Raw genomic sequence first — 25,370 nt, forward strand, 5'->3', positions numbered from 1 at the left:
TCACAGTTGTGAGTTTCAGCCTCACGTCTGGCTCCGCGCTGACTGCTGAGTCTGCTTGGGATTCTGTCTCCCTCTCTCCCTGTGTCCCTCCCCCACTCAAGCTGATTCTTTCTCAAAACTAAATAAGTAAACTTTAAAAAAATAAAACAAAAAAACGAATGAGCTATTGAGAAACCAATATTTTCACAGAGATGGGTGGTTCGGTTTTTTTACTTTTTGCTATTTGACTTTTGATACTCTTCAGAAATATTTTTCGCATCATAACATGTTGGCTGCAGCCTGGGAATAGAGCCTGTAAGTTGTGTTTTTGGGGGCAGCAGGGTATCTCACTGCAGTCCAGGGCCCTGTGCTCTGGGGGAAGGTTTCGGTCGTTTATTTGAAAAGACACAAAATGTTGCTTTCTCCTTACACAAAACCAGGACCGATTTACTCCCACACCACTACTCACGACTGTCTTCGTTGCCATAAGAACACTTGGTGTGACGAGAACAGGGCAAGTGAAAGGGCGCTGCGGGACTGTCCGCAGCCTGAAGACCGTTTTGAGAACAAAAACGTAGTATCTTTTACAGCAGGAAGGTGATTTCACGTAGACAGTGGAGCAGGCCCAGGCGGCCCAGGACTGTCCTGACTTGTGCCCATCAGGGTCCCGGCACAAGTGTGGCCCTGCCTCCCTTTACCCCCTGGGGCCCCCATCTGGGCAGGCGGCCCGGTGGCTGTCAGGAATGGGGGTAAATACATGGAAACAAAACTGCGGAGTGAGGTCATTTTAAAGGGCTGGTAACTTTACTATATATTTTTGTCTTTTATTTTACAGTCGGTCTTGTTTTCTGTCCTTTAATTTCCCAGGACGATGATAAAAGCTTTAGGAGGGCACCTTCTTGGAGAAAAAAATTTAGACCAAAGGACGTTCGTGGCTTGGCTGCTGGGTCTGCAGAGACTCTCCCCGCAAATTTCCGGGTCACTTCCTCTCTGTCCTCACCCTCTATGCAGCCAAAGAAGATACAGCTGGACGGTACGTGACGTCCCACGCTGCCCCAGCCCCTCGGCGGTGGCACCGGAGGCTCGTTGGCTGGAACGTTAACAGTGGTGGAGAATGGCCGACCTGATGCGTAACAAGGCGTTCGGGTGCTGTGGCGTGCTCAGGCTTGAATGCTCTAAGATTAATCCCAATTCTGCTTCTCAAAGTCTCACAGCGATAGGGATTGTTTTAACGTTCCTATCTGGTTGAATATTAGCGTATTCTTCCAACCACTGAAGCTAGGCTTCGTGGGTGTCCTCCGAGCGTCGGACCAGCACCCACGCTTGCAAAGCTACGTATGTGATGGGCGGCCCTAGGGCGCTCGTTTATAAGATCGCAGCGCGGTGGCTTTCAAGCCGCATTTCTCTACCCCCCCCCCCCCCCCACCGACTGCCCTCCACATTGCCCTCCACACTGGAGGAGTGTCTGGAGCACAGTTCCCACCTCCGTCCCTGTGCTGCTTCTCCGTGTCAGTACATGTCATAAGAGGATGGAGAGAAGGAAGAGGGCGAGCCTGGGCTGTCCTCACGGAGCGCGGCCCGTCCTGTGGAACCCACATCGGCCGCGTAGTCGCCACGTCGGGTCAGGCCGGCGATCAGCCCTTGACCATCCTTCTGCTTTGCGGCCACGGCTGATGAGTTGAGTGTTCTGTAGGCCCATCTCCCGGCTCTGACTGTGTCCCACTCAGTGACAGCATTGGGAGCCAGATGCCTGGGTTAGAGCCCGGCTCTGCCACGAGGGAGGTGCATGGCCTTGGGCCCTGGGCCTCAGCGTCCCCGTCTGTAGAGTGGTCGTCGCCCTGGTGTCTTCCTCATTGGTTGGCTGTGATGGCTCAGTGAGTCCCTCACAGGAAGCTTTTGGACAGGGTCAGGCATGTCCCGCGGGCCCCTGCAGCGGTAGGCCTGTCACAGACAACCACGCTCGCCCGCGATGGTCTTGGAAAACTGTACGGAGGACGTAGTTGTAGGAATCGTACGGTGTGGTTGTTACAGTTTCCTGCTATTGGCCCTGCCCGTACTTGGGTTTGTGAGTTTTGCTCTCGCTCTCCTCTGTAAAAACCAGGGGAAAGTGACTTATGTAAGGCCTTTACTGAGCTTTGAGTGAGGGCAGCATTTCCATTAAAAAACTCCTTCTCTTTGCCAGACTTCAATAATATGCTTAATGAGGGAGCAACCCAACTTTTCAAAAAATAGCATTCTCCTCGTGGAGCCCATAGCTAATTTCTATCAGTTTTCGTTGTAACTTAGCCTCCGCCCACTGCCCTCTGCTTGTCCTCACGGCCTTATTACCATGTCCATCTTCAAAAACCACGTCTTGCGGGTTAAGTGTCAATGGTGATGTTTGGATTAGAGTTCGGGTAAACATAACTCGAGAGAAAGGCGTGGGGAGCGTGTCACGTGGCAGGGGGCTCCACACCCTCGTGTGGTGACCGAGCAAAGCCAGCACAGCGGGCGTCTTCGTGGCTTCCTAAAGCAGAATGAGTGCGGGGGGCCGCGGCCGCCGGCAGCACAGCTCGTGCCCCGGTGCCTCGGCCGAATATTGACAGGCTGTGTTCCCGCGGAACCTGCCGGAACACGGAACATGGACTCGGGAGCCACACACACCCGCTGCGGAGGGGCGTTTGTTGACAAGAACAGAAGCCTCTGTTCTCGCGCTGTTTCCGGCAGGAGCCGAGGCCGGGCTTCGGTGCTCTTAGCCAAGTCGCTGTCCCGCACCCCCTCCGGGGAGGGCAGAGCGGGCATCAGGACGGCACCGGACTCGGTTTACCTTCACCCTTCAGCGGGCCGCTGGCATTCACTGGGTCATTCGCCGCATACTCTCCTTACAGAGGATCGTTAGGGCTGAGTGTAAAGTCCGGAAAAGTCGAGAACTCTAGAGGGGTTAGGGGGGAAGAGAGTTACCGTGTCAGGAGTCGTCACGCGTGCAGATGGACGCGGCGAAGTTGTTCTCCTGGCATCTGCCGCCCCGTTGCTGTCTTAGAGCGAACTCCCAGGGAGTCCCCGGGCCGCTTGGGGGTGGAGAGAACCCCACTCGGAGGTGCCCCGGGAGCCCTCGGTGGGTGCTGCTGTGGGTGAGAATGTGCGTGGCTGTACTAGTGCCCTCGTGTGACGTTTTGAGACTAACCGCATGCTGTGTTTGCACGCCGCCCCTCGTGCTGCTGGTCGGAGCAGGCAGCGTTTCGGGACCGCAGAGGCTGGATTCCGCCACAGTCAGGACTTACTCCTGCTGACGCCCCCTGTGGTGAGTAGAGGGCACCGTCCGTGCAGGCCGCCGTCGGGCACCCGTGTCCTGCGCACGCGATGTCCGTGGGCGCCGGGAGAGCGAGCCCACGCAGGTTCACTTAGGGACTTTGAGAAATACACACACGCACGACACGAGCCTCTCTGCACCTGCTAAGAGGATCCTGGGGTTTGTGTGTGCTTCTTACACTTAATAAAGAGGTTGGTGCGGCCTCAGTTTTTCAGGGGAAAACTGTATTTCCGCTCTTTCCTTAAACAAAAGAAGTTTGGCTTCAACGTCTGCTAATGTCTTTGGGGTAGGGAGGCAGGATTGCAGCCGGAGCAGAAGGGAGCTGCTCTGAGCTGAGCTGACCACGGCGCCCCACTCCCCCCGGTGTTCGGGAGCACGTGGCACTCGCTCTGCCTGGCCTGGTGGGGCTCCCAGGTCGGCAGGCGGCTGGCTGGCTGGCTTGTTTTAAATACACCTTCCTGAATGAACCAGGCCCCAGCGGATTCAATACCGTCATCACGTGAGTGATGGCGCTAGCCTCTCAGTTGAGAGATTGGTTTTTAAACACGGAACAGCATGACCATCTGAGGGGCTGAGTTTGAACATGGAGGTTTCGGGTTTGGGCCCAGGAGCCCAGCCCTCTTCTCCCCTGCTCTGAGCGGGGCGGCAGCCAGAATATTCGATGGGTGGGGGCTCCTGGCCGGCCCGGGAGGGGGAGCCTACAACCCTTGATCTTGGGGTGGTGCGTTGGAGCCGCACGTTGGGTGTGGAGATGACTTAAAATCTTTAAAAAAAAAAAAAAGGGTATTTGATTGGATTCTGTATGCTTTTTTTTTTTAATTGGTAACTTTTAGTCATAGGCCAGAATGAAGTCAGCCAAAGAATTCTCGAGCGCAAAATGCTTCGTGTTCTCTCTCCATCTCGGAGCGCTTAAAACAGGACGGGAGGGGCGCGTGTGCCGGGCCCCACCTGGGGCCCTGGGAGGCGCTGTTCGGGCTGCCGTCTCGACAGTCGTTCTCCCGCTTCTGTTTTCCAGTCCACCCACACTACTTGTACCGGTGATCGTGCGGCACTCCGAGTCCGAAGGGGCTACGTTCCAAAGCTCAGCGGGATCTTCAGTCTGCTGATACTTGTTGTGCGCACCCTGAGATATTTTATTACAGAGTTTTTAATTAGCGAAGAATTCATGAATACCATAGAGAAAACATTTTAGAAGCTAATGTTTCTTATATTTATGTAGACCGATGACTTCTTTTATACAGTTCCTTACTTCTTCGTGTACGTCCAGGCTATAAATATCCTTCCCCATCGATTCATGGTCTTCTATCTAAGCTTAGTCTTTCAAATGGATGTACTTAATGCTTGTATGTATAGATCCTGTGAACAGATGTAGGGCTTTTGTAAATTATGCATTTATTGTAATTATCATTGTTTAATTTTTTATTAATAAACCCTGACAGAGAAAAGGATTTTACCGCGTCTGTAAAATCATCGTGACACAGCGTGCATTTTCCTTGACAAATGTCACGTAGCTCTACAACAATCATTTTGAAATAATCAGACTTAATTTTGAGCAATTGTTGTATTTTAATGACTGACCTTGACTACACTTTTTCTAGCAAGAAATGCTTTATTCTGCAGTGTGAACAGATTAAAAATATCTGGTGTTAAATATCAGCTAATAAAACTGGGAGTGGAAGGGTTATCGGAACACTACGAACATCTCCTAGGACCGGTGAGCCCTTTCAGAGCCTTGTCCCTGGGGGCTGGGCAGCTTTTGCCTGGAGTGACCGGCAGGACCCGGGAGCTGAGGACCCAGAAAGCCTGGGCAGGGGGTCCTGGGCACCCCGAGCTCCCTGGCCCCAGAACTCTCAGAGGACCAATCAGGAAGCACTGGGCTCCCACCGCGGGGCAGGGTGCTGGGTGCCCACCCAGGAGGAGGGCGCGAGATCCTGGAAATAATGTAGTGCAACTCTAATAAAGGCCTTACCGTTCTTACGGAAATCAACTTTTTACATTTGTTTGTAAACATGTTTAAAGGGTGGACCTCGTCGTCCATTTGTAGATTTTGATGCGACAGCCATTTCGGTTTATAGAAGCAGCAAATGTACTTACTTTTTACGCGGCAGATTAAAAAGCCAGCAAGAAATGCGCTCAGATCATGGTGTGTTATTTATTATGCAGCTGATACAGAGATAGAAACGGCATGTCTTTTTACATTTGGTTTCTGCTTTTAATTTACTTGTACAATTGACCGTTTCCGTTCTATTTTTTCTATTAATCTTTTGTGAACTTCCTGATTGTGTAACAAAGTATGTACAGTCTACTTTTGAACTATTTTTATCACAGTATTATTTATTGCTGTCTTTCAATACAGTAGTGAAGCGTTTCCCACTGCCAATAAAGAATACTGAGCATAAGCTGCCGTTACCTTGACAAGTGGCTGCCGTGGTTTTCTCTCGTGCTCTGGGCCACGGAGGCACTTTTGCCACGTGGAAGGCCTAGTGTGGAAACCAGCTGATAGAATAACACAGCTGGAAGGTGGACGTACAGGATGGGGGTGTCCTCCGGAGGAGGGCCGGGTGTCCGTGCCCCAGAGGAAGCGGCCCCGGAAGATCCGCGCAGCTGGCGGCCCAGGCGATAGGCCGGCAGGGCCAGGGGACTGGTCCGCGGACAGGGCCGGCTGAGGCCGCCCCTCCTCCGGGCCGACAGGAGGCAGCGGTGCGCGTGCGTGTGCGTGTGTGTGTGCGTGCATCCTCGGGCACACGCGCGCCTTCCACCCTGTCTCTGCTCCGCTTCCATCGTCCGTGTGGGCTTTCCTCTCCTGGTGCTGTCCTCCCAAGGTCACAAGACGGGGCCCAGGGCTGCGTCCTTCCCCATCATCTCAGCCCCTGGGAACCTGCCGGGCTGCTTCTCCCGTAGCTCAGACCCAGTCGTGAGTCTCGTACCAGTCAGCATGGCAGAGGGGAGGGTCCGCCCGCACTGGGGTCGGCAGCCCTCACGAGGCCACCGCGGGCGGCTCTGGCCCAAGCTCCCCGGTGGCTCAGGTGACGGGACGGTTCCCTCCCTCTGTGCCATCCGGTATGGCCGGAGCGTATGGCCATCCGGTCCGGGGATGGACGCCCTGGGCCGTGGGCTGTGTGGGGTGGGCACTGCTGAAGATAGCTCGGTTCTCACCTTCCTGTTCTGTGTCTCCTGCCAGGGCCGACCAGCTGCTCCCGTGAAGGCCGCGTGTTTTCTTCATGTGGGGTCATACTTTCCGTCCCCGGTCCCTCAGGGCATAGGTAGGTCACTCTGTGTCTTCCTGTCCGGAACCTGTGCTGGCTGATCTTTATTTTCTGCATTTCCTAGTCGTTAGTGTGAAGTGTGAGATTTTTCTTATTTATTTATTTTCTTTAACGTTTATTTACTTTTTTTCCCAACGGTTTTTTTTTATTTATTTTTGGGACAGAGAGAGACAGACAGAACATGAACGGGGGAGGGGCAGAGAGAGGGAGACACAGAATCAGAAACAGGCTCCAGGCTCCGAGCCATCAGCCCAAAGCCTGACGCGGGGCTCAAACTCACGGACCGCGAGATCGTGACCTGGCTGAAGTCGGACGCTTAACCGACTGCGCCACCCAGGCGCCCCTAACGTTTATTTACTTTTGAGACAGAGAGAGACATCACGAACGGGGGGAGGGTCAGAGAGAGAGGGAGACACAGAATCGGAAGCAGGCTCCGGGCTCCGAGCTGGCAGCACAGAGCCCGACACGGGGCTCGAACTCACGGACCGTGAGATCGTGACCTGAGCCGACGTCGGACGCTTAACCGACTGAGCCACCCAGGCGTCCCGCTAAGTGTGAGATTTGAAACAGCAGAGTGCTTCCTGGCTTTTTACATCCAACATTCCGTTTTTCCCCATCAAATCTGGGCAAGCCTTGGGCGTCTGAAAGTTTCTGGAAACAGCCCAATTCACCAGGGTTCATTAAGTTGCAGGTGTTTTAGTAAAACGTAGTGTGGTGATTCCACTTTTGCCTGAAAACACGCGTTGGCCATACTTGGCTGTGCCCCGCCCCCGTCACCCCCCCCCCCCCCCCCGCCCCAAATGTTCCCGAGGCCGAGCCACAGGCCCGCCGGGTCCCAGGGAAGACTCTTGACTCCTCCCACGGCCACACGCTCCTCCTTGAGGCCCCTCTACCCTCATCACTGCTGCCCTTTAAGGTCCTGTCTCGGGTCTCCCGTCCCGCGTTCTGAAGGTAATTGTGGCCTCCCGTGCTCCCCCTCGCCTTTTGCCAGCGGGGTCCTGCCGCCGCCCAGACGGGTGCTCCGCGGGAGGCGGAGGGGTCTGGCCCCCCGGCCTCTGCAGAGGGGCAGCAGGCGCCTGCGCACGGGCGGTTGGTGCCACCTTCCCGACGCGGCGGCTTCGCTGGGTGGGTTGCTCCAGATCTCAGACGCTCCCCTCTGTCGCCTTCCCGTCGCTTGACTCCTCGGGGGGAACGAGTGGCCCGGGTTCTGCTGTTTCTCGTCCCTGTCGCCCTGCTGCACCTTTCGCAGTCCCGGCTCGAGGCCGTCGCGGTGTCCGCACCACCCGGCGCCTGGGCAGAAACAGGCGGGGGGGCGGGGAGGCTCCGTCCTTGCCCAGCTTGGGTGCCGCGCCCCCTCTCGGTGCACCTCACCTGCCGCCTCTCGGAGGAACCTTCGTCCTTGGGGCGCCTGGGTGGCTCAGTCGGTTAAGTGTCCGACTTCAGCTCAGGTCACGGTCTCGCCGTTCGTGGGTTCGAGCCCCGTGTCGGGCTCTGTGCCGACAGCTCTGTGTTGGAACCTGCTTCCGATTCTGTGTCTCCCTCTCTCGATAACCCCCCTCCGCCCATGCTCTCTCTCTGTCTCAAAAATAAAAAACTTTAAAAAAAATTTTTAAAGATTTTTTAAAAGTAATGTAAATGGATTTAAAATCTTTTTTTTTTTTCAACATTTTTTTTTTTTTTTTTTTAATTTATTTTTGGGACAGAGAGAGACAGAGCATGAACGGGGGAGGGGCAGAGAGAGGGAGACACAGAATCGGAAACAGGCTCCAGGCTCCGAGCCATCAGCCCAGAGCCTGACGCGGGGCTCGAACTCACGGACCGCGAGATCGTGACCTGGCTGAAGTCGGACGCTTAACCGACTGCGCCACCCAGGCGCCCCAGATTTAAAATCTTTTAAGTAGGTGCGCCTGGGAGGCGCAGTCCTTTGAGCGTCCAACTCTTGATCTCGGCTCAGGTGGTGATCTCACAGTTTGTGTGTTTGAGCCCCGCCTGGGGCTCTGCGCTAACGGCACGGAGCCTGCTCGGGATTCTCTCCCTCTCCCCTCCCGCACTCACGCATGTGCTCTCTGTCAAAATAAACTCTAAAAAAATTAAAAAACTAAATAAAAAACTTTTTAATTTTGATGATCGTGGTGACTAAGGGATCGTGACATTGCACAACTAGAGGGCTGAAGACATCTTAGTCTCCAACACCTTATTTTCTTTTTAATTTTTATGTTAATTTAAATTTTTTTTTAAGTTTATTTATTTATTTAGAGAGAGAGAGAGAGAGAGAGAGAGAGTGGAGGAGAGGAGGGGAGAGAGAGGGAGTGAAAATCCCAAGCAGACTCTACACCGTCAGCACGGAACCGACGTGGGGCTCGATCTCATGAACTGTGAGATCATGACATGAGTTGAAATCAAGAGTCAGATGCGAAACCGACTGAGCCACCCAGGTGACCCTAATTTCTATTTAGTTTTAAAGATTTTAAGTAGTCTCTGCCCTCAGCGTGGGGCTCAAACCCATGACCCTTAGATCAAGACTTGCATGGTCTAGGGGCGCCTGGGTGGCGCCGTCGGTTAAGCGTCCGTCTTCAGCCAGGTCACGATCTCGCAGTCCGTGAGTTCGAGCCCCGCGTCGGGCTCTGGGCTGATGGCTCGGAGCCTGGAGCCTGTTTCCGATTCTGTGTCTCCCTCTCTCTCTGCCCCTCCCCCGTTCATGCTCTGTCTCTCTCTGTCCCAAAAATAAATTAAAAAAAAAAAAAAAAGTTGGAAAAAAAAAAAAAAAAGACTTGCATGGTCTAACAACTGAGCCACCTGGGTGCCCCTGTTTTATTTATTTATTTTATTTTTGTTAATGTTTATTTACTTAGAGAGAGAGAGAGAGAGAGAGAGAGAGGGAGGGAGGGGCAGAGAGAGAGGGAGACGCAGGATCCGGGCTCCGAGCTGTCAGCACAGAGCCCGACGTGGGGCTCGAACTCCCGAACCGTGAGATCGTGACCTGGGTGGAAGTCAGAGCTCAAGTGACTGAGCCCTCCTGGTGCCTTCCTGTTTTTAATTTTTTGCTCACAGTGACAGCATGCACACTATTTCCAGGGAAACCGTGGCTGCCCCCGCTTTGGTTCTGACTGCCCTCCCTACCCCGTGTGCTCCTGTTCTTTCCATTTCCTCCCCTTGCTTCCCTACTAGCTCCTGTGTGCTCAGTGTGGGCCCCGGCCCATCCGTCTCAGATTTATCTCGTGGCATCTAGTAGGCAATAAAGCATTATTTATGGCTCAGCCACATGGATTGCTAGGACTACAACAGAAAGGGCTCGCGGTGCCACCGTATGGCCCGGTATTTACACGTGAACTAACCCAACCTCTGCGACTTCTACGCCCTGGGTTAGGTCGGGGTATGCGTCAAACATTAACTGACCGTGTGGGTTGATACTGGCGGAAGCTGGGTGATGGATTCATGAGGGTTTACTGTCTACCCTCCTTTGGCATTTGTGCAGAAGTTTCTAGAATGGAAAACGTTAGTAGTTGTTTAGGGATCCCCTCCGTGCAATAGACGGTCTCAGCCTGGACGGACTGCTCCCTGGCCCTCCCTTTGGAACGTAACAACGTAACGTAGCCCGGGTTCGAACTCTGAGCCGCACCCGGCAGCGGAGACACATCTCCTGCCACAAGTCATCACACACGTGCTACACGTCACGATTCCATCTTGACCCTGCTTTACACATTTTGATACGTGTGACATCAGGACACGTCCTGCAAGTGGTGACATCTTAGACTTGCTGAAACGCGGCATATGACGACGTCACAGTCACGATGGGCGGCAGGTGCTTCCCTACAAGTCCCGTTGAGAGGGTGGAGTCTAAGGCCTCCCCTTGAGCCTGGGCCAGCCTCAGTGACGGAGTTGACCAAATGGATATGTAGATGCGATGCTCAGGGACGCTGAACTGAGGCCATCAGGAGCCCGACAGAAACCAGCCCCCAGAGGTGCCTGGGGGGCTCCGTCGGTTAAGCATCCAGCTCTTGGTTTTGGCTCGGGCCATGATCTCACGGTTTGTGAGTTCGAGCCCCGTGTCCGCCTCTGAGCTGACAGTGTGGAGCCTGCTTGGGATTCTCTTTCTCTCTCTCTCCCTCTCTCTGTCCTGCAAATTAATTTAAGAAATAAAATAAAATAAAACAGCCCCTAAGTAAGAAGTCCAAGTGCCTGTTGTATGTGCCCAGCATCTTAGGAGGCCGCACTGGACCTCTGGTCCCCAAAGACAGGATGGGGAGAGGCAATGAGAACCTCTCCCCAAGAGTCCGAACCAAAGCCCCAGGCACGTGGCCCCAGTCATTTCATCCCAGCCGTGGCTAACCATTTGAGCCACCGAAGCTGGGGCTCCCCTGGAAACAAAAATGAGCCATTGCCCCGTGCCCTGCCCCAACGTCCCCTCCGCGGAACCGCAGCATCATCAAATGGCCGTTTACTGTTAACTTTGGGGTGGTTTCTCACACAGCAGCAGATAATCGCAACTCCTGTGGATGCACGAACGGCTACATTTTCTCTTCTGCTGCCTTCTGTTTTGCACGCTGCCTTTCCCCCCAGGAATCTGATTCATAAGCCACTAAAGGATCACCATCTGATCTGCTTTCATATCTGCTGTGTGAAAATCCACCCCCAAACTCCGTGGTAGTAACCAGCAATGATCCCTCGTTTGTCCCGATTTGGTGGATTGCCAGTCGGGGTGGCTCTTCTGCCAGATCTTCCTGGATTCGCCGGCTCCCCGCGTGGTGGCGGTCGCCGGCCCCTAGTGCCGACTGCAGGCTGGGGCGCCTGAGTTCCCGCTCCCGCGGCCCTCCCGCACTCCGCGATGCAGCCTCAGGTTCCGGGAGTGCAAGATCAGACACTAAGGTGTCCCGAAGGCTGGACCCCTTAGCGGTGTATGTAGACCTCAGGCAGTGTCATTTCTGCCACATTATATTGGTCGGAACAAGGCACCAGCCCAGCCACGATTTCAGAGGTTGCGGGAGCAGACCCCATCTGCCTCTGGACAGGAGGCACAGCGATGTCACCGTCGTGAGGTGTGTGTGTGTCCCCAAATTCCTGTGTTGAACCTCGTGCCCAACATGATGACACTCGGTGGCAGGCCCTCTGGGGGGTGCTTAGGTCCCGCGGGTGGAGACCTCTTGCCAGGGCTCTTGTAGAAGGGACCCCGGAGGGCTCCCTTGCCCCTTCTGCCCCGTGAGGACACGGCGGGAAGGCGGCCATCTGCGAATGGCCGGCTCTCCTCGGACGCCGGTCTGCTGGCACCTCGATCTTGGACTTTGGGCCGCTAGAAGCGTGAGAAATATGTTTCTGTGGCCCGTAAGCCACCTCTTCGGTGCTTTTCTGTGACGGCGACCCAGAGGGACCAGGACCGTCAGGCTGCAAGGAGGCGTGGACGCGGGAGCGCGGTTCACTCGGGGCTCCAGCGGCCCGTCTGCTTCAGCTGCCACAGCCCTGCACTGTCCGAGTGGGCCCTGTCCTCACACGTGTCCCTAGACTAGGGAGGCCGCGAGAGATTTCACTACAAGGAGAAAGTAGATGTGGCAACGGACGCTTCGGTGTGAGCGAGGCGAGGACTGCAAGCTACGTTCGGGAGGGAGAAGGGCCACAAGCAGGTCGTCGCCTCGGGTCCCCCGAAGGACCGGCCCGGGCAGCACCTTGGCTTTGGCCCAATGACCCTGCCGTCAGACCTCTGGACCCCAGAACTCTAGGAGAAGGAACTGGGGTGGTTTTTTGGGGATTTTTTTGAGCAGCTACATTTGTCCTAATTTGTCACAGCAGCCAGAGGAAAGTGCCCCCCTCTGCCGCCACACCATCCCATAGCGTGGGGGGTCCACGGGGGTTTCCAGGGGCCGGGCCCAGAACCCGCCGCTCCACACCCATGTCCGAGTGAAGCCGAGAGCCATCCTGTAGCGACACGTGCCCGGTTGGTAGGGAAGAAGGGCATGGTGGGGGTGGGGGGGGCGGGGCGTCACAGCTCCAGTCTCTGCCACACCCTCGGAGGCATTGGGCCTTCTTGGTGACGCAGATACCGGGTGCTTCCCCCCACCCGGCTGCAGTGACCTTTCCAGTCTTCTGTACAGACGGGGCGGGGGGGGGGGGGCTCAGGCCCAGCAGGCACGCGGCCTTGGCCCCCCCTCAGCACTTCGCACGTCTCTTCGTTTCTGGTCCACGGAGACGCTCAACTCACTTTTGAGCCTGGCTGTACGTCTGTGCTTTGCAAACGTGTGTTGTGTCTGCAGTTGCCATGGAGCCAGCCAGTCCCTGCCTCCTGCAGGACAGGAGCCGTGCGCGTCAGAGGGGGCAGCCGCCGCGTCTTTTCACCCGGGAGCCTCCCGGAGGCTCGTTCGGTTCTCCTCCCAGCAGCCAGAGCCCTCGTTGGGCGTCACAAACGCTCATGCCGCCCTCCCGCCACAAAATCTCCAGGAAGCCTTGGTTGTCCTCGTCAGAAAAGTGGAAGCAGTGACACCCGCCTTGCTGAGAGGACGTAGCAGCTTTGGGGGGGGGGGGGAGTGGGAGTGACTGCTCATGAGCTGGGTTTTGTTGGGGATGAGAACGTCCAGGGCGCCTGGGTGGCTCAGTTGGTTGGGCTCAGGTCATGATCTCGCAGTCGGTGGGTTCGAGCCCCACATCGGGCTCTGTGCTGACAGCTCGGAGCCCAGAGCCTGCTTCCGATTCTGTGCCCCCCCCCTCTCTCTGCCCCTCCCTGGCTCGTGCTCTGTCTCTCAAAAATAAATGTTAAAAAAAAATTAACAACAACAAAAAGCCAATGTCCTAAAATTCTCTTGTGGTCACGGTCGTTATCAGCCTGTGACTATACTAAAAACTACGGGATTACAGCAACAATATATTGGGACTTCCTCAAGATAAAAAGCTTCTGCACAGCGAAAGGAAACAATCAACAAAACGAAAAGGCAGCCTCCAGAAGATATTTGCAAATGACACATCTCATAGAGAGTATCTAAAATACATGAAAAACTTGTAAAACTCAACACCCAAAAAACAAATAACCCCGTTACAAAATGTGCGGAAGACTTGGCCAGACACTTCTCCAAAGAAGACAAAACAGATGGCCAACGGACACATGAGAAGATGCTCAGCATCGCACATTGTCAAGGAAAGACAAAGCAAAACCACAATGAGATGTCACCTCACACCTGTCACAGTGGCTAAACTCAACAACCCAAGAAACAGCAGGTGCGGGTGGGAATGCAAACCAACGCAGCCATTCTGGAAAACAGTGTGGAGGTTCCTCAAAGAGTTACAAAAATAGAACTACCCGGGGCGCCTGGGTGGCTCAGTTGGTTGAGAGTCCGGCTTCGGCTCAGGTCATGATCTTGTGGTTCGTGAGTTCAGGCCCCACGTCGGGCTCTGTGCTGATGGCTCGGAGTCTGGAGCCTGCTTTGGATTCTGGATCTCCCTCTCTCTCTGCTCTCCCCCCGCCCCCACCACTGACACTGTCTCTCTCTCCCTCGTGCAAAAATAAATAAAAAAAGATAAAGCTACCCTACAGTCTAGCAATCATGTTAGTGGGTATTGACCCAAAAAGTACAAAAACACTAATTCAAAGGGATGCATGCATCCTTCTGTTTATTGCAGGGCTATATTCAACGGCCAAGATATGGAAGCAGCCCAGGTGTCCATCGACTGATGAATGAATAAAGATGCGGGATATATACAGTGGAGTATTATTCAGTCATCAAAAAGAATGAAATCCTGCCATTTCCAGCAATGTGGATGGAACTAGAAAGACAAATACCATATGATTTCACTCATGTGGAATTTAAGAAACAAATGAGCAAAGGGGGCGGAGAGAGAGAGAGGGTTGATGGAGGGAGGTGGGTCAGAGATGGGCTAAACGGGTAGGGGGAGATTCAGGGGGGTACTTGTGATGAGCACTCGGTGTTCTTTGTAGGTGATGAATCGCTATATTGCGCACCTGAAACTGATATTGCACTGAATGTTAATTAGAATCTGAATAAAAACTTAAAAAAACCACTTGTACTTCAAAAAAAATTATTTTTAATGTTTTTATTTTATTTTCAAGACAGAGAGAGACAAAGGATGAGTGGGGATGGGGCAGAGAGAGAGACACAGAATCCGAAGCAGGCTCCAGGCTCCGAGCCGTCAGCACAGAGCCCGATGCGGGGCTCCAACTCACGGGTTGTTAGACCATGACCTGAGCCGAAGTCGGAGGCTCAACCGACTGAGCCCCCCAGGCGCCCCAAGAGAATTTAACTTCCTAAATGTCTCTTGTATCTACTCCCTTTTCTCCATCTTACCTGCCACCACCCGTTTGCCTGAACTGGCTGTACTAGGCTCCTTCCTGGCCCTCTTCCCATCCATTCCCCACACTGCAGCCAGAGGGATCTCATTACAATTCAAACTTTATGATGTCTCGTCTATGCTTAATTTTAAGGACTTCCCATTTATTTTAGACTCAAGATCAAGGTCCTTGTGTGCCCTGCCAGCCTCTGCATGACCTGGCTCCGCCTTCCCCCACTGTCCTGCTTCATCACCATGCTTCTGCTACACTGAACTTTCTTCAGTTCCTCTGCCTCAGGGCCTTTGCACATGCTGTTCTCGCTACCTGGAAAATTGTACCCTCCTTCCTTCTACTTGGCCTTCAGATCTTGGTCCAAATGTTAATTGCTCAGAGACTCCTTCTCTGATCTCCTGGGTGAGTCCAGGTCCCACCTTTTCTCCAAAACGGTTTCACAACACCTTTGCCTTCTTTATTGCATTTATTCTGTTTCTTAGTTATGCATCTGCGTGATTATGCCTGACTTCCTTTCTAGGCTGAAGGACCCTGCGGCCAAGGTCCATGTTTAACCTGCCGAACTTCTCTTGATACATCTGTGGCCTTCTCTGGATGCACAGGACGGTGGGTCGGTGGAAGATGAGGTGACCCACTAAGGATGGGCGGGTGGATGGGCGAAGAAATGGTGCGTGGATGGACAGATCATAGCTGTCTGATGGATGGGTGGATGGAAGGATGGATGGGTGGATGGATGAAGGGCGGACGGCTGGGTGAGTGCGTGAATGGAGGGTGGGTGGAGGGACGGATGGTCGGACGGGGAGGGCGGGGGATGATGCGTGTGCTCCTTCGCTTGCCTGGCGCACGTTCCTTCCACCCGGGCCGGGAGACCTGGAATCCTCACCCGATCGCAGTCCGAGCGGGCGCCCCGCGGCACTTCCTCCTGGCCGAGGGCACGTCAGGCCTGTCGGGCGGCCCGCACCCGGGCGGAGCTCGCGTCGGCGCCGACGGAGGGCGCGGCCCGGGCCCCGTGGGCGCGGGAGGCCGCTCCCGGCCGTGGGGTCCGCGGCGGTGGACCGCGGGGGCGCGGGGCGGGGCCTTGCCGGGACCCGGATGCGGCCCCGCCTCCCCGCCGCGGAACCGGAAGCGGAGCCGGGCGCCGGGAGCAGCGGGCGCGGCGGGGCCGGGACCGAGCGGGCCCGGACGGACCCCAGGCGGCGGTGAGCGAGCGCGGCCTCCTCCGGGGGGGCAGGGCGGGAGGGGGGGGCGGCCGGCTTCTCTGCCTCGTCCCTCGGGCGCCGCCAGCCCCGGAACGGGAAGGAAGCGGCGGTCGCTGCGGTCTCGCCGCTCTTCCGCTCGCGGTTTCGGGCGCGGGGGGAGCTCGGGCGAGGCGTCCCCGGGCCGGGCGGGCGGCTGAGGTGTGGGGTCGGGGCTGCGGACCGGACGGGGGGGGGGGCGGGAGGGTGCGACGGGGGTGGGGGTGGGGGCCTCGGCGCTGGAGGGGATGGGGGAGGCCCGAGGGGGAGGGGCCGGGGGTCTGGGCGAGGTGGGGCGGGAGAGGGGCCCTGTGGGGGAGGAACGGGGTCGGGGGGAGGGGGGGCCGGGGTCGGAGGGGCGGGGTCCCAGAGGCGAGAATCCGGCGGGGAGCGGCGGGGGTCGCGGGGGCAGGGGAGGGGCGGATCCGAGGGGTCGGGGTCCTCCCGCAGCCCGCACCTTCCGCGAGGTTGTGCAATCAGGTCAGTGGGAGTGCGGCGACGTGCGCCCCTGCGGCAAGTTGCGAGGCTCTAAATTTGGGGCAGCCCCTCCTCTGGGTATGTTGGAAGTCACCGGAAAGGTGCTTTGGGGCTTTCTGCGTGTTCTGTTTCCATCGCTTGCACGTTACGGGCGCGCGATCCCCCCGCTGGAGGGGCGGAGGCGGGGGGGGGGGCGGGGAGAGGGGACCGGGCTTCCTCGGGCTGGAATCCGTGGCCTTGTGGGGCCTCTCGGGGAGGAATGCCATTTTCCGCTGAGCGCAGTTCTGGAGGCCTCCCCTCCCCGGCCCGCCCTGCGGGCGCCGCGCTCCTTCAGGGATTAACCCCCTGGGTTCTGGCCGCGGGGTTCCGCCCAGCAGGCCCGGCCAGCCCGGGGCTGTCGGGCAGGCCCCTCCTGGCCTGCCCCCCTCTGACCGCCTGGTGAGTCACTGCCCCGGTGTCTCTCTGGCTCTCTCGGAAAAGCAGTCCCAGATCCTGAAGGAGCGGGAAGCGTCCTGAAGGTCACTTCCGGACCCAGGAAAAAAGGGGGAGGGGGATGCCGACTCCGGTTTGACCCTAGGTCTCCCAGTCACTACAGCCTTTGCCTTCCAGTGGAAGCATCTGGATGGGCTCATCTTTAGAACACTTTTAAGTGCGTGCGTTTGGTGATTCAGACTTTGGTGGGTGCCGTGCAGCACAGGTAAGGTGCTCAGAAAGGGCGTGGTTGAGTGCCCGAGTCTTCCGGGCCCTGCCCTGCGTTGCACTGTGCCAGCCACGGGTGGACTGGGTCACAGTCCCTGGCCTTCACCTTGTGGGCGTGCACGCGGGCGCTCTGAGCAGAGGACGGCACACAGGCCCAGACCCCCCCCCCCCCCCCCCCCGCCCCGGGGCGTTCCTCTGGCGGGGCGCGGGCGTCCGGGACCCCTGTGTTGGCTGCTCAGATGCCTTTTCGCTCTCTGCCCCTCTGCCCCAGCGAAGGCAGCGAGGTTGCTGCAAAGTGAATTCTGTCCCATCATCTGAAACTTTGTCCTGTAGAGAGTTTCCCACTCTGTGTGGCAGTGCGAGCTGAGTTCATGCTGGTGTGGTGTCGGTGGGCACGTGTGACGTTTGCAAGGAAGGTCTGTTCATGGCGAACAGCGAACAGTGTTTCTGGGTGACCGTTTCACTGAGATATAATTCACATACCGTGTGGTTCACTCATTCAGAGGGTTCGATTAAGGGGCGACCGGGGTGGCCCAGTCGGTTCGGTGTCCGACTTAGGCTCAGGTCGTAATCTCCCGGTTGAGGAGTTCGAGCCCCACGTCGGGCTCTGGGCTGACAGCCCGGAGCCCGGAGCCTGCTTCGGATTCTGTGTCTCCCTCTCTCTCTGCCCCTCCCCTGCTCGTGCTCTGTCTCTCGCTGTCTCAAACATGCAATAAACATTAAAAAAAGTTTTTTTAAGGGTTCCATTAAATAGTTTTCTAGTCTAGTCACAGAGTTGAGCAGCCATCGGTCGCCACGATGAGTTTTAGGGCAATTCTGGCACCTCACGAAGAATCCCTGTTACCCTCCCTCCAGTGCCAGCAACCACCCGTGTACTTTTCGTCTCCATAGACTTGGTCGCTCTGGACATTGCACGTACACGGGAGTGTATAATACACTGTCTTTCGCTGCCTGGCTGCTTTGCTTCGCGTGTTTTCACGTCATCGTGTCGCGGGGCATCCGGCCTTCACTCCCGTTTCTTGCCAGATCCTATTCCCTCCTACGAGTGGCTCACGTGGGCCGGTTACGTAACACGGGCGTTGGCATCGTGTTTGCTTTGGGGCTGTCGTGAAGGATACTGTGCGTGTTCCGTGCAGGTCGGTGTGCGGACGGAAGTTGTCGTTTCTCTCGCGTCCGACTCTGGGGGTTGGAACCCCTGGGTCATTTGGTAACTGTGTTTAAGCTTTTGAGGACCTGCCGCACGGTGCCTCGCTTTGCCTTCCCACCCGCGGGGTGAGGCGGCTCCGGTTTCCTCACACCCCCCTCGAAGTTGTTGAAGTTGTTATTGGCCTTGTCTTTGGTTTCAGCCGGCCTGGAATGAGAGGCTCGGTATCTGCTGTGTCTTGAGTTGCGCTTCCTTGACGGTTCACCATCCCGGGTATCTTTTGTGAGCTTAGCAGCTAGCAGCTTATGTGAGTAGCTCTCTTATCTCTGGGGAGACGTCTATTCAGGTGCTTCCCCGTTTTGCAGTGTGGCCAAGCGTCCTTTATATTAATGCAGTTGCAGGAATTCCTGACTTGTTTTGGACATGGGACTAGGGAACAGTCTCCCCTGTTCTGTGAATTGTCCTCGCGCTCTTGATGGCGGCTTCTGAAGCACAGAGTTTCACATTTCGTCCATTTTATCTGTTCTTTCCACTTCTTCTTCGTGCTAAGAACTGTTGCCAAATTGGAGGTTATGAAAATCTAGCCCTGTGTTTCCTTGTAAGAGCTTAATAGTTTACGCTTAAATGTTAGATCTTTGACCGGTTTTTGTGTGCGGTGTGAGGTCGGGGGCCAAAGGCATTGTGTTTGGGTGTAAACCAACATGCAGGCTTTTATGTTTTCAAACAGCGATCCTTGCGATGTTTTTTAAAAAAAATCGTTTCTACTTTAGAATTTGGAGGCCTCACATCTACTAATTTGTTGTAGATGTGAGGCCATCACTGGCTGCTCTTGTGTGGATGTTTCTAGATGTTTGCCGATGACGGTAACAACTTCGGTACCTGGCGTGTGCGGAGCAGCCCGCAGAAGTTAGGGTGTCCAGAGGGGACTGGGGAGAAGGCGGGCGTGAACCGTAGGGTCAGGAACTCAGTAGGAAATGGAGCGTGAGGAAGGCTGGCAGAGCACCGCCGCTGTGGCTCCTGGTCTGTGACGGAGCTGCTCGCGGGTGTAAGCGGTGTGTGCTCGGGACTGGCTTGTTTCTAGGGAACGAGGGGACTTTCTTCCTCTGCTCCGTAATGTCCAACCGTGCGGTGCTTGTCGAGGCTGCCGTATGGTTTTCGGGAGTCAGTGGGGAGTCGGTGGCTTGACTAATCGGAGTCTTGATCTCTGTGCAGTAACCGTAACGTTCATTAGAAGTGCAGCCGGCTTCTCCCTTGCTCCCCGAGTCACCCCGCTTCTCATCCAGACAGCAGTCCCCGGGCTGTGTGTCGCCCGGCCGCATCACGGTCCCTTTCAGAGAGGTTTCCTTAGCTTTTTTATTTGTTAATGTTTATTTATTTTTGAGAGAGGGAGACAGGGTGTGAGCCGGGGAGGGGCAGAGAGAGAGGGAGACGCAGAATCCAAAGCGGGCTCCAGGCTCCGGGCTGTCAGCACACAGCCCCACACGGGGCTCGAACCCATGAACCTTGAGATCATGACCTGAGCCAAAGTCGGATGCTTAAACGGACTGAGCCACCCAGGTGGCCCTCTGTGTGTGTGTGTGTGTGTGTGTGTGTGTGTGTGTGTGTGTGTGTGTTTTAACTCACGGTAATAGATTTTACTACTTTTAACAATGTATTTTTAAAAAAAAAATTTTTTTTAACGTTTATTTATTTTTGAGACAGAGAGAGACAGAGCATGAACAGGGGAGGGGCAGAGAGAGAGGGAGACACAGAATCGGAAGCAGGCTCCAGGCTCTGAGCTGTCAGCACAGATCCCGACGCGGGGCTCGAACTCACGGACAGTGAGATCGTGACCTGAGCTGAAGTCAGGTGCTCAACCGACTGAGCCACCCAGGCGCCCCAGCAATGTCGTTGTTGCGAAGGCCGACAGAAGATGTATGCTGGCAGGTTGCAGCAATAATGTCTGTTTGCACGAAGGGAAAACCTTATGCAGCTATAAATCTTTGGAGACTTGTTGTTTTCTGTATTTTCTCAATGTGTCCGGAGACCAGTTGAGCTTTTTGGTTAGTAGAGTGCGCTCCCTCCCTCCCTCCTCTCCAGTTTCTTCCCAAAGCCGTGTGACGTGCGGGAGGAGGTCACGGATTCCTGAGAGGCTCTGCACGCGTGACGACTTGCCCAGAGAGGCTGGCGGCAGACGTCCTCCTGAGCTTTTTCTTCTTCATCGTGTTACAGACGGAATCGCTCCAGATGCCTGGAATTTCCTCATCGGATCACTGCGTTTCAGACAGGGACCTGTGAGCAGCCTTTCACCTTGGGGTAGGAAGAAAGGTCTGTGCCTTGTCGCCATTGTGTCCTCTCCCCTGGGGCCACCGGGGTGAGTCCGTGAGCCGGGAAGGGGAGGGGATTCCCTTTGGGTCTTTCGGGACAGTAATTTGCTGGGAGGGTATTTTGTTGTTTACGTAAAAAGTGAAGTCAGGAGGGCGCCTGGCTGGCTCTGTTGGAACAGCACGTGACTCTTGACCTTGGGGTCACCACGTCGTGAGTTCGAGCCCCATGTTGGGTGTAGAGATTACTTGCGAATAAACGAGTCAGTGACATTTAAGAAGTCAAGCCCAGTTTCCAGTGTGGCCTGTGGTTTCGAAAGAGAGCTCGAGCCGGGGAGCAGGAAGCGGGTGGAGGGTGGGCGCGGCTCCCAGGCAGGGTGTGAGGAGGCAGGCACAGGTGCTCTCTCTGCCCTCTGATGAAGCAGGCTTCCAGAAGGACCAGGGAAGGTGGGGCCCTGCCGTGTTTTCCTGATGAGTCTAGAACAACGGGCAGAGATCTCTTTCGCCTTTACCTTCCGGGGAGAGTCGGCCTCACCGGCCCTCCCCGGAGACCCTGTCCTTTCATGTGACTGTCTCCTCTGGCCCGAACCGCAGGCAGCTGAAGTCCTGCAGTTGGGTGGCGTCTTTCCAGCTCGGGGCCACGGGCACACTTGACTGGAGACGAAGAGACTGGGGGCAAATCTCGCGACTTTCCGTCATCCATTCTTTCCTCTGTGAATGGGCGCCCTAGGACCATGGTCTGGTTTGCCCCTCCCGGGCTGAGGGTTGAGTCTGTTTGCTGTCTAAAATCGTGTCAGCAGGGGCGCCTGGGTGCCTCCGTTGGTTAAGCGTCCGACTTCGGCTCAGGTCACGATCTCGCGGTTCGTGGGTTCGAGCCCCGCGTCGGGCTCTGTGCTGATGGCTCGGAGCCTGGTGCCTGCTTCGGATTCTGTGTCTCCCTCTCTCTGCCCCTCCCCCGCTCGCACTGTGTCTCTCTGTGTCTCACAAAAACAAACGTTAAAAAAAATTTTTTTTTTTTTTTACATCGTGTCAACAGCAGATTACATCTGGGAAGTTGTTGCCGGGCTTTGCGACCTAGACAGAAGGGAGCGAGGTTCGAGGTGGCCTTGAGGGGACAGTGTGGATCCTGCCTTACCTGCTAGCAAACTGTTGCCTGTTCAGGAGACAGTGACAGGAGTCGCATCTGGGGACTTGAGAGCTGTGCCCCGATTTGCCCCTCGCTGCCACCCGGATTTGGACTTGAGACCCACTAGAGGAGGGGGCGGGTCCAGACGGGCTTTCGTTGTGGCTGAATTCAAGCCACAGGAGCACCCGTGTGGCACCCCACAAAGCACCCACTGGGTGTCCCCGGTTCAGACACGTGGCTGGAACTCCTGGGTGATCAACTTAAAACAGTGTTTCAGTTGCTTCCTGGCCGAGGTGAAATCTTACCAGTGCTTGTATGGAAAAGGAGCCCGTTCTCACACTTGGGTTTCTCTTGAAATCCTTAAAAGTTTGATTTTACCTTCGCAGTCAGGAAAAGTCTTGTCTCGTTCAGGTGTGAGGCCGCTGTCCCTGGTCTCAGTGCCAGATGGCCCCTTCTGGCGCTGACGTGCTGGAGGAGGAGTGGACAGCCCATGAGAGAGAGAGAGAGAGAGAGAGAGAGAGAGCGAGAGAGAGAGAGAGAGCGCGCGAGAACGGGGGAGGGGCGGAGAAAGAGGGAGACAGGATCCGAAGCGGGTTCTGCGCCGACAGCACAGAGCCCGACGTGGGGCTAGAACTCATGAATGGCAAGATTGTGACCTGAGCCAAAGTTGGACGCTTAACAGACTGAGCCCAACCCCCCCAGGTGCCCCTGGAGGGATTTTTTTTTTTTTTTTAATTTTTAACATTCAGAGACAGAGACAGAGCGTGAGCAGGGGAGGGGCAGGGAGAGAGGGAGACACAGAATCCGAAGCAGGCTCCAGGCTCTGAACTGTCAGCACAGAGCCCGACGCGGGGCTCGAACCCATGAACTGCGAGATCGTGACCCGAGCCGGAGTCGGACGCTTGACCGACTGAGCCACCCAGGCGCCCTCGGAGGGATGTATTCTTCATGGATGATGTCAATGCACGTGTGACTTTCTTATCTTCCAGAACACTTTCCCACTTGAGTTGAAGCTGGAATGTTTCTGATGGGTCTCAGATGCCACTTGAGAGCGGTGTTAGAAATCTCACACGATGTTTCTTTTGCGTCTGATGTCATTCCCGCACGGGGTTGTGGGTGGGCATTTGGTGGCCCGGCCGCCCAGCCCCATGAGCTCCGAGCTGTCATGCTGTGGCCAGAGAGCTTGTCGGCTGGCCTCTGAGAGCCGTTCTCCCAGGCCTCCCTGACCCCGGGCCCTGCTCTTTCAGATGTGGAAAGCTTCGGCGGGCCACGCCGTGACCATCCCCCAGGACGACGGGGGCGCCGATGACTGGGAGACCGACCCCGATTTTGTGGTATGAGTCACCAGCCTACCTCTGTGTCACTTTTCCCAGAAGCGATTTCCTTCCTGTTTCCGTTCGGGTTGTCCGTGTGTCTTACAGGCCCGCGTGGGCCTCACTCCTCACTGACTTCTCTTTCCAGAACGACGTGAGTGAGAAGGAGCAGAGATGGGGGGCCAAGACCGTGCAAGGGTCTGGGCACCAGGAGCACATCAAGTAAGAGACTCTTAATGTTGGTGTGAAATCGGCCTTTTGAAGGGGGAAGATGCAGACTGGTGGGGGGGGGTGGGGGGTGGGGGGGGAGGACACAGCTTCTCCGTGAACGCACGCTGGCACGGCTCGGCCTGTCTCGCGAGCTGAGGTTCCCGCGAGACGCGATTCCATGCTTCTCTCCGTGTGTTTGCACGTACACGTGGTCGCTGAGAAGCTCCCGTCACAAACAGTTCTTGTGCTGACAATTCCAGCATCTCTAAGGGACGCGGTCTCCCATGCGCTCTGCAGGTGGGGGGTTCCTGCCCCACACGATGGGTTCGAATACCTTACGCCTTAACCCCCCCCCCCCCCCCGCACGACTCTAATTTTCCTGCTTTGTCACTGCCCGTGGGGTACCGGGGAGCTGGATTCTGAGCGTCGTGTTCTCCCGAAAGGCCCCAAATAGAGCTGAGGGATTGTCCTGCGGGAGAGTGGGCCCTGCTCCTTCCGGTGGTGTTTCCTTGTCAGGAAGTGTAGGCAAAAGCCTTGAAACTGTGCTCAGACTTTTATTTAGGCTGCACCGGCTTCCGCTTGTACCTTCCCGTCCCTGCCGTGAAGGGCCATCCCTGTGATCTGTCCGGGTCGCCTGCGGGGTTTGTCTTCCTTGGCCCCGTATCTTTCGGGAAAATGAAGCTGTTCTTGGCTGAGGCAGAGCCAGGAAATCATCCCCAAAAGAGGGTGAAGTCTGTCGAGTGGGTATTTTAGACCCAAGTGTTGGTTCCTCCCTGACTTGCTGAGCCCACACCTTCCACAGAAGCCACGTGAGGACGTTGAGGCCCTGGGAGCCGACTCCCGAGCTGGTGAAGTCACCGTTGCTCCCTCGTTGTTTCTGTTCCCGTGGCTTCGAAATGTGCTGGATGTCGCGTGAGCCCCTGGGACGGTCGTGGGCGCCCTGTGGCCCTTCCAGGTGTTGGAACAGTATCTCCCCCCGCCCCGCCAAGGGCACTGGGCCGTGGTCTGCTTTCTCAGTGCACTCTGGGATTGTCCAGACGTGTGGACACGGTGACCCCTGGACAGCCCTGTGGGTTGGCCTTTGTGCCACTTTATGGTCCCCTGATGGTGGCAGCTCTGGAAGCTTCTTGACCTGCCACATCTTGGCCACGTCTTGTGATCCGCTTCGCTGTCCCCGGTGTTAGAAGTAGAAAGTGGCTTCAGATGATAAATTCTGAAAGTCCCTCGTGTCACCTTGGAATCGGTAAAAGCAGTAGCACGTCAGGTAGAGACGTGGTCTCCACGTTCGGTCTCACGGTCTCTGAGCAGCGTCCTCAGGGTCTCTGGGATACGGGACCGTTGGCTTGGTTTCCGCTTGTGCCGTGAGGTGATGCCGGCAAAAGGGCTTCTCCTGATCCCGCTACCTGGGGAAAGAGAACCTCTTCTCCATAAGAAATCAGAGAAAAACTCACGTTTTGGCGCGGCCACTCTTGGATTTGGGATGACTCATTGGCCCAGCGCAGATTAGTTCCTTTTTCCCTGTAAGCGTCACTCTGAGCTCTGCTGACCAGATGGGCCGGCTGGCGGAGGAAGGGAGCCCGGAGCCTGGCGAAGGCAGGGACTGGGGGCGTGGAGGAAAGGGGCCGCGTGGTCCCGCCGCCCGCCCTCTCAGTGTGTGTCTGTGTCTTTCCTCCCCTCCTCTCCCCTCCCCTCCCCTCCCCTCCCCTCCCCTCCCCTTCCAGCATACACAAATTGAGAGAGAATGTTTTTCAAGAACACCAGACCCTGAAGGAGAAGGAGCTTGAAACGGGACCAAAAGCCTCTCACGGTTACGGCGGGAAGTTCGGCGTGGAGCAGGACCGCATGGACAAGGTAGGCGACGGCATAGCGTGCCGGTCCTCGGCGGGGACGGGGCTGGTGAGGTGGGGGCCCAGACCTCTTGGCTAAAAGCCTCGCGTCAGCGCGGTGAAGGTGAGATGCCCTCTGTGGACCGACCTTCCTCACGAGGGCTCCTGTGTCTTAGAAGCTCTTTTAGGATTCGCACGGTTGCCGGGGTGTGGGCGATGTGGCGG

At 56.1% G+C, this 25,370-nt stretch overlaps 2 protein-coding genes across 13 annotated transcripts in view; both read left to right on the forward strand.

Moving 5' to 3' along the window:
* PPFIA1 (PTPRF interacting protein alpha 1) overlaps nt 1–4,014 on the forward strand; it is a 90,634-nt gene extending 86,620 nt beyond the window's left edge. The window contains exons 30-31 of one of the 8 annotated variants that reach the window (XM_058689970.1): nt 847–1,012; nt 3,190–4,014. In XM_058689970.1, coding sequence (XP_058545953.1) covers nt 847–1,012; nt 3,190–3,248 — 225 coding nt within the window. In that variant the 3' untranslated portion in view covers nt 3,249–4,014. The remainder of the gene's footprint in view (nt 1–846; nt 1,013–3,189) is intronic. The other 7 variants (XM_058689963.1, XM_058689965.1, XM_058689966.1 and 4 more) reach the window with 7 other exon arrangements.
* Nucleotides 4,015–15,858: 11,844 nt separating this feature from the next.
* Nucleotides 15,859–25,370, forward strand: part of CTTN (cortactin) — a 30,347-nt gene continuing 20,835 nt past the window's right edge. For 3 of the 5 annotated variants that reach the window (XM_058689976.1, XM_058689975.1, XM_058689972.1), the window contains exons 1-5: nt 15,859–16,011; nt 20,579–20,674; nt 23,044–23,130; nt 23,258–23,331; nt 25,041–25,170. In XM_058689976.1, the coding sequence (XP_058545959.1) occupies nt 23,044–23,130; nt 23,258–23,331; nt 25,041–25,170 (291 nt within the window). In that variant the 5' untranslated portion in view covers nt 15,859–16,011; nt 20,579–20,674. Of the gene's footprint in view, nt 16,012–17,155; nt 17,202–20,578; nt 20,721–23,043; nt 23,131–23,257; nt 23,332–25,040; nt 25,171–25,370 lie in introns of those variants that run through there. The other 2 variants (XM_058689974.1, XM_058689973.1) reach the window with 2 other exon arrangements.

The sequence above is a fragment of the Neofelis nebulosa genome, chromosome 10, assembly GCF_028018385.1.
Source record: "Neofelis nebulosa isolate mNeoNeb1 chromosome 10, mNeoNeb1.pri, whole genome shotgun sequence".
NCBI classification, from domain to species: Eukaryota; Metazoa; Chordata; class Mammalia; order Carnivora; family Felidae; genus Neofelis; species Neofelis nebulosa.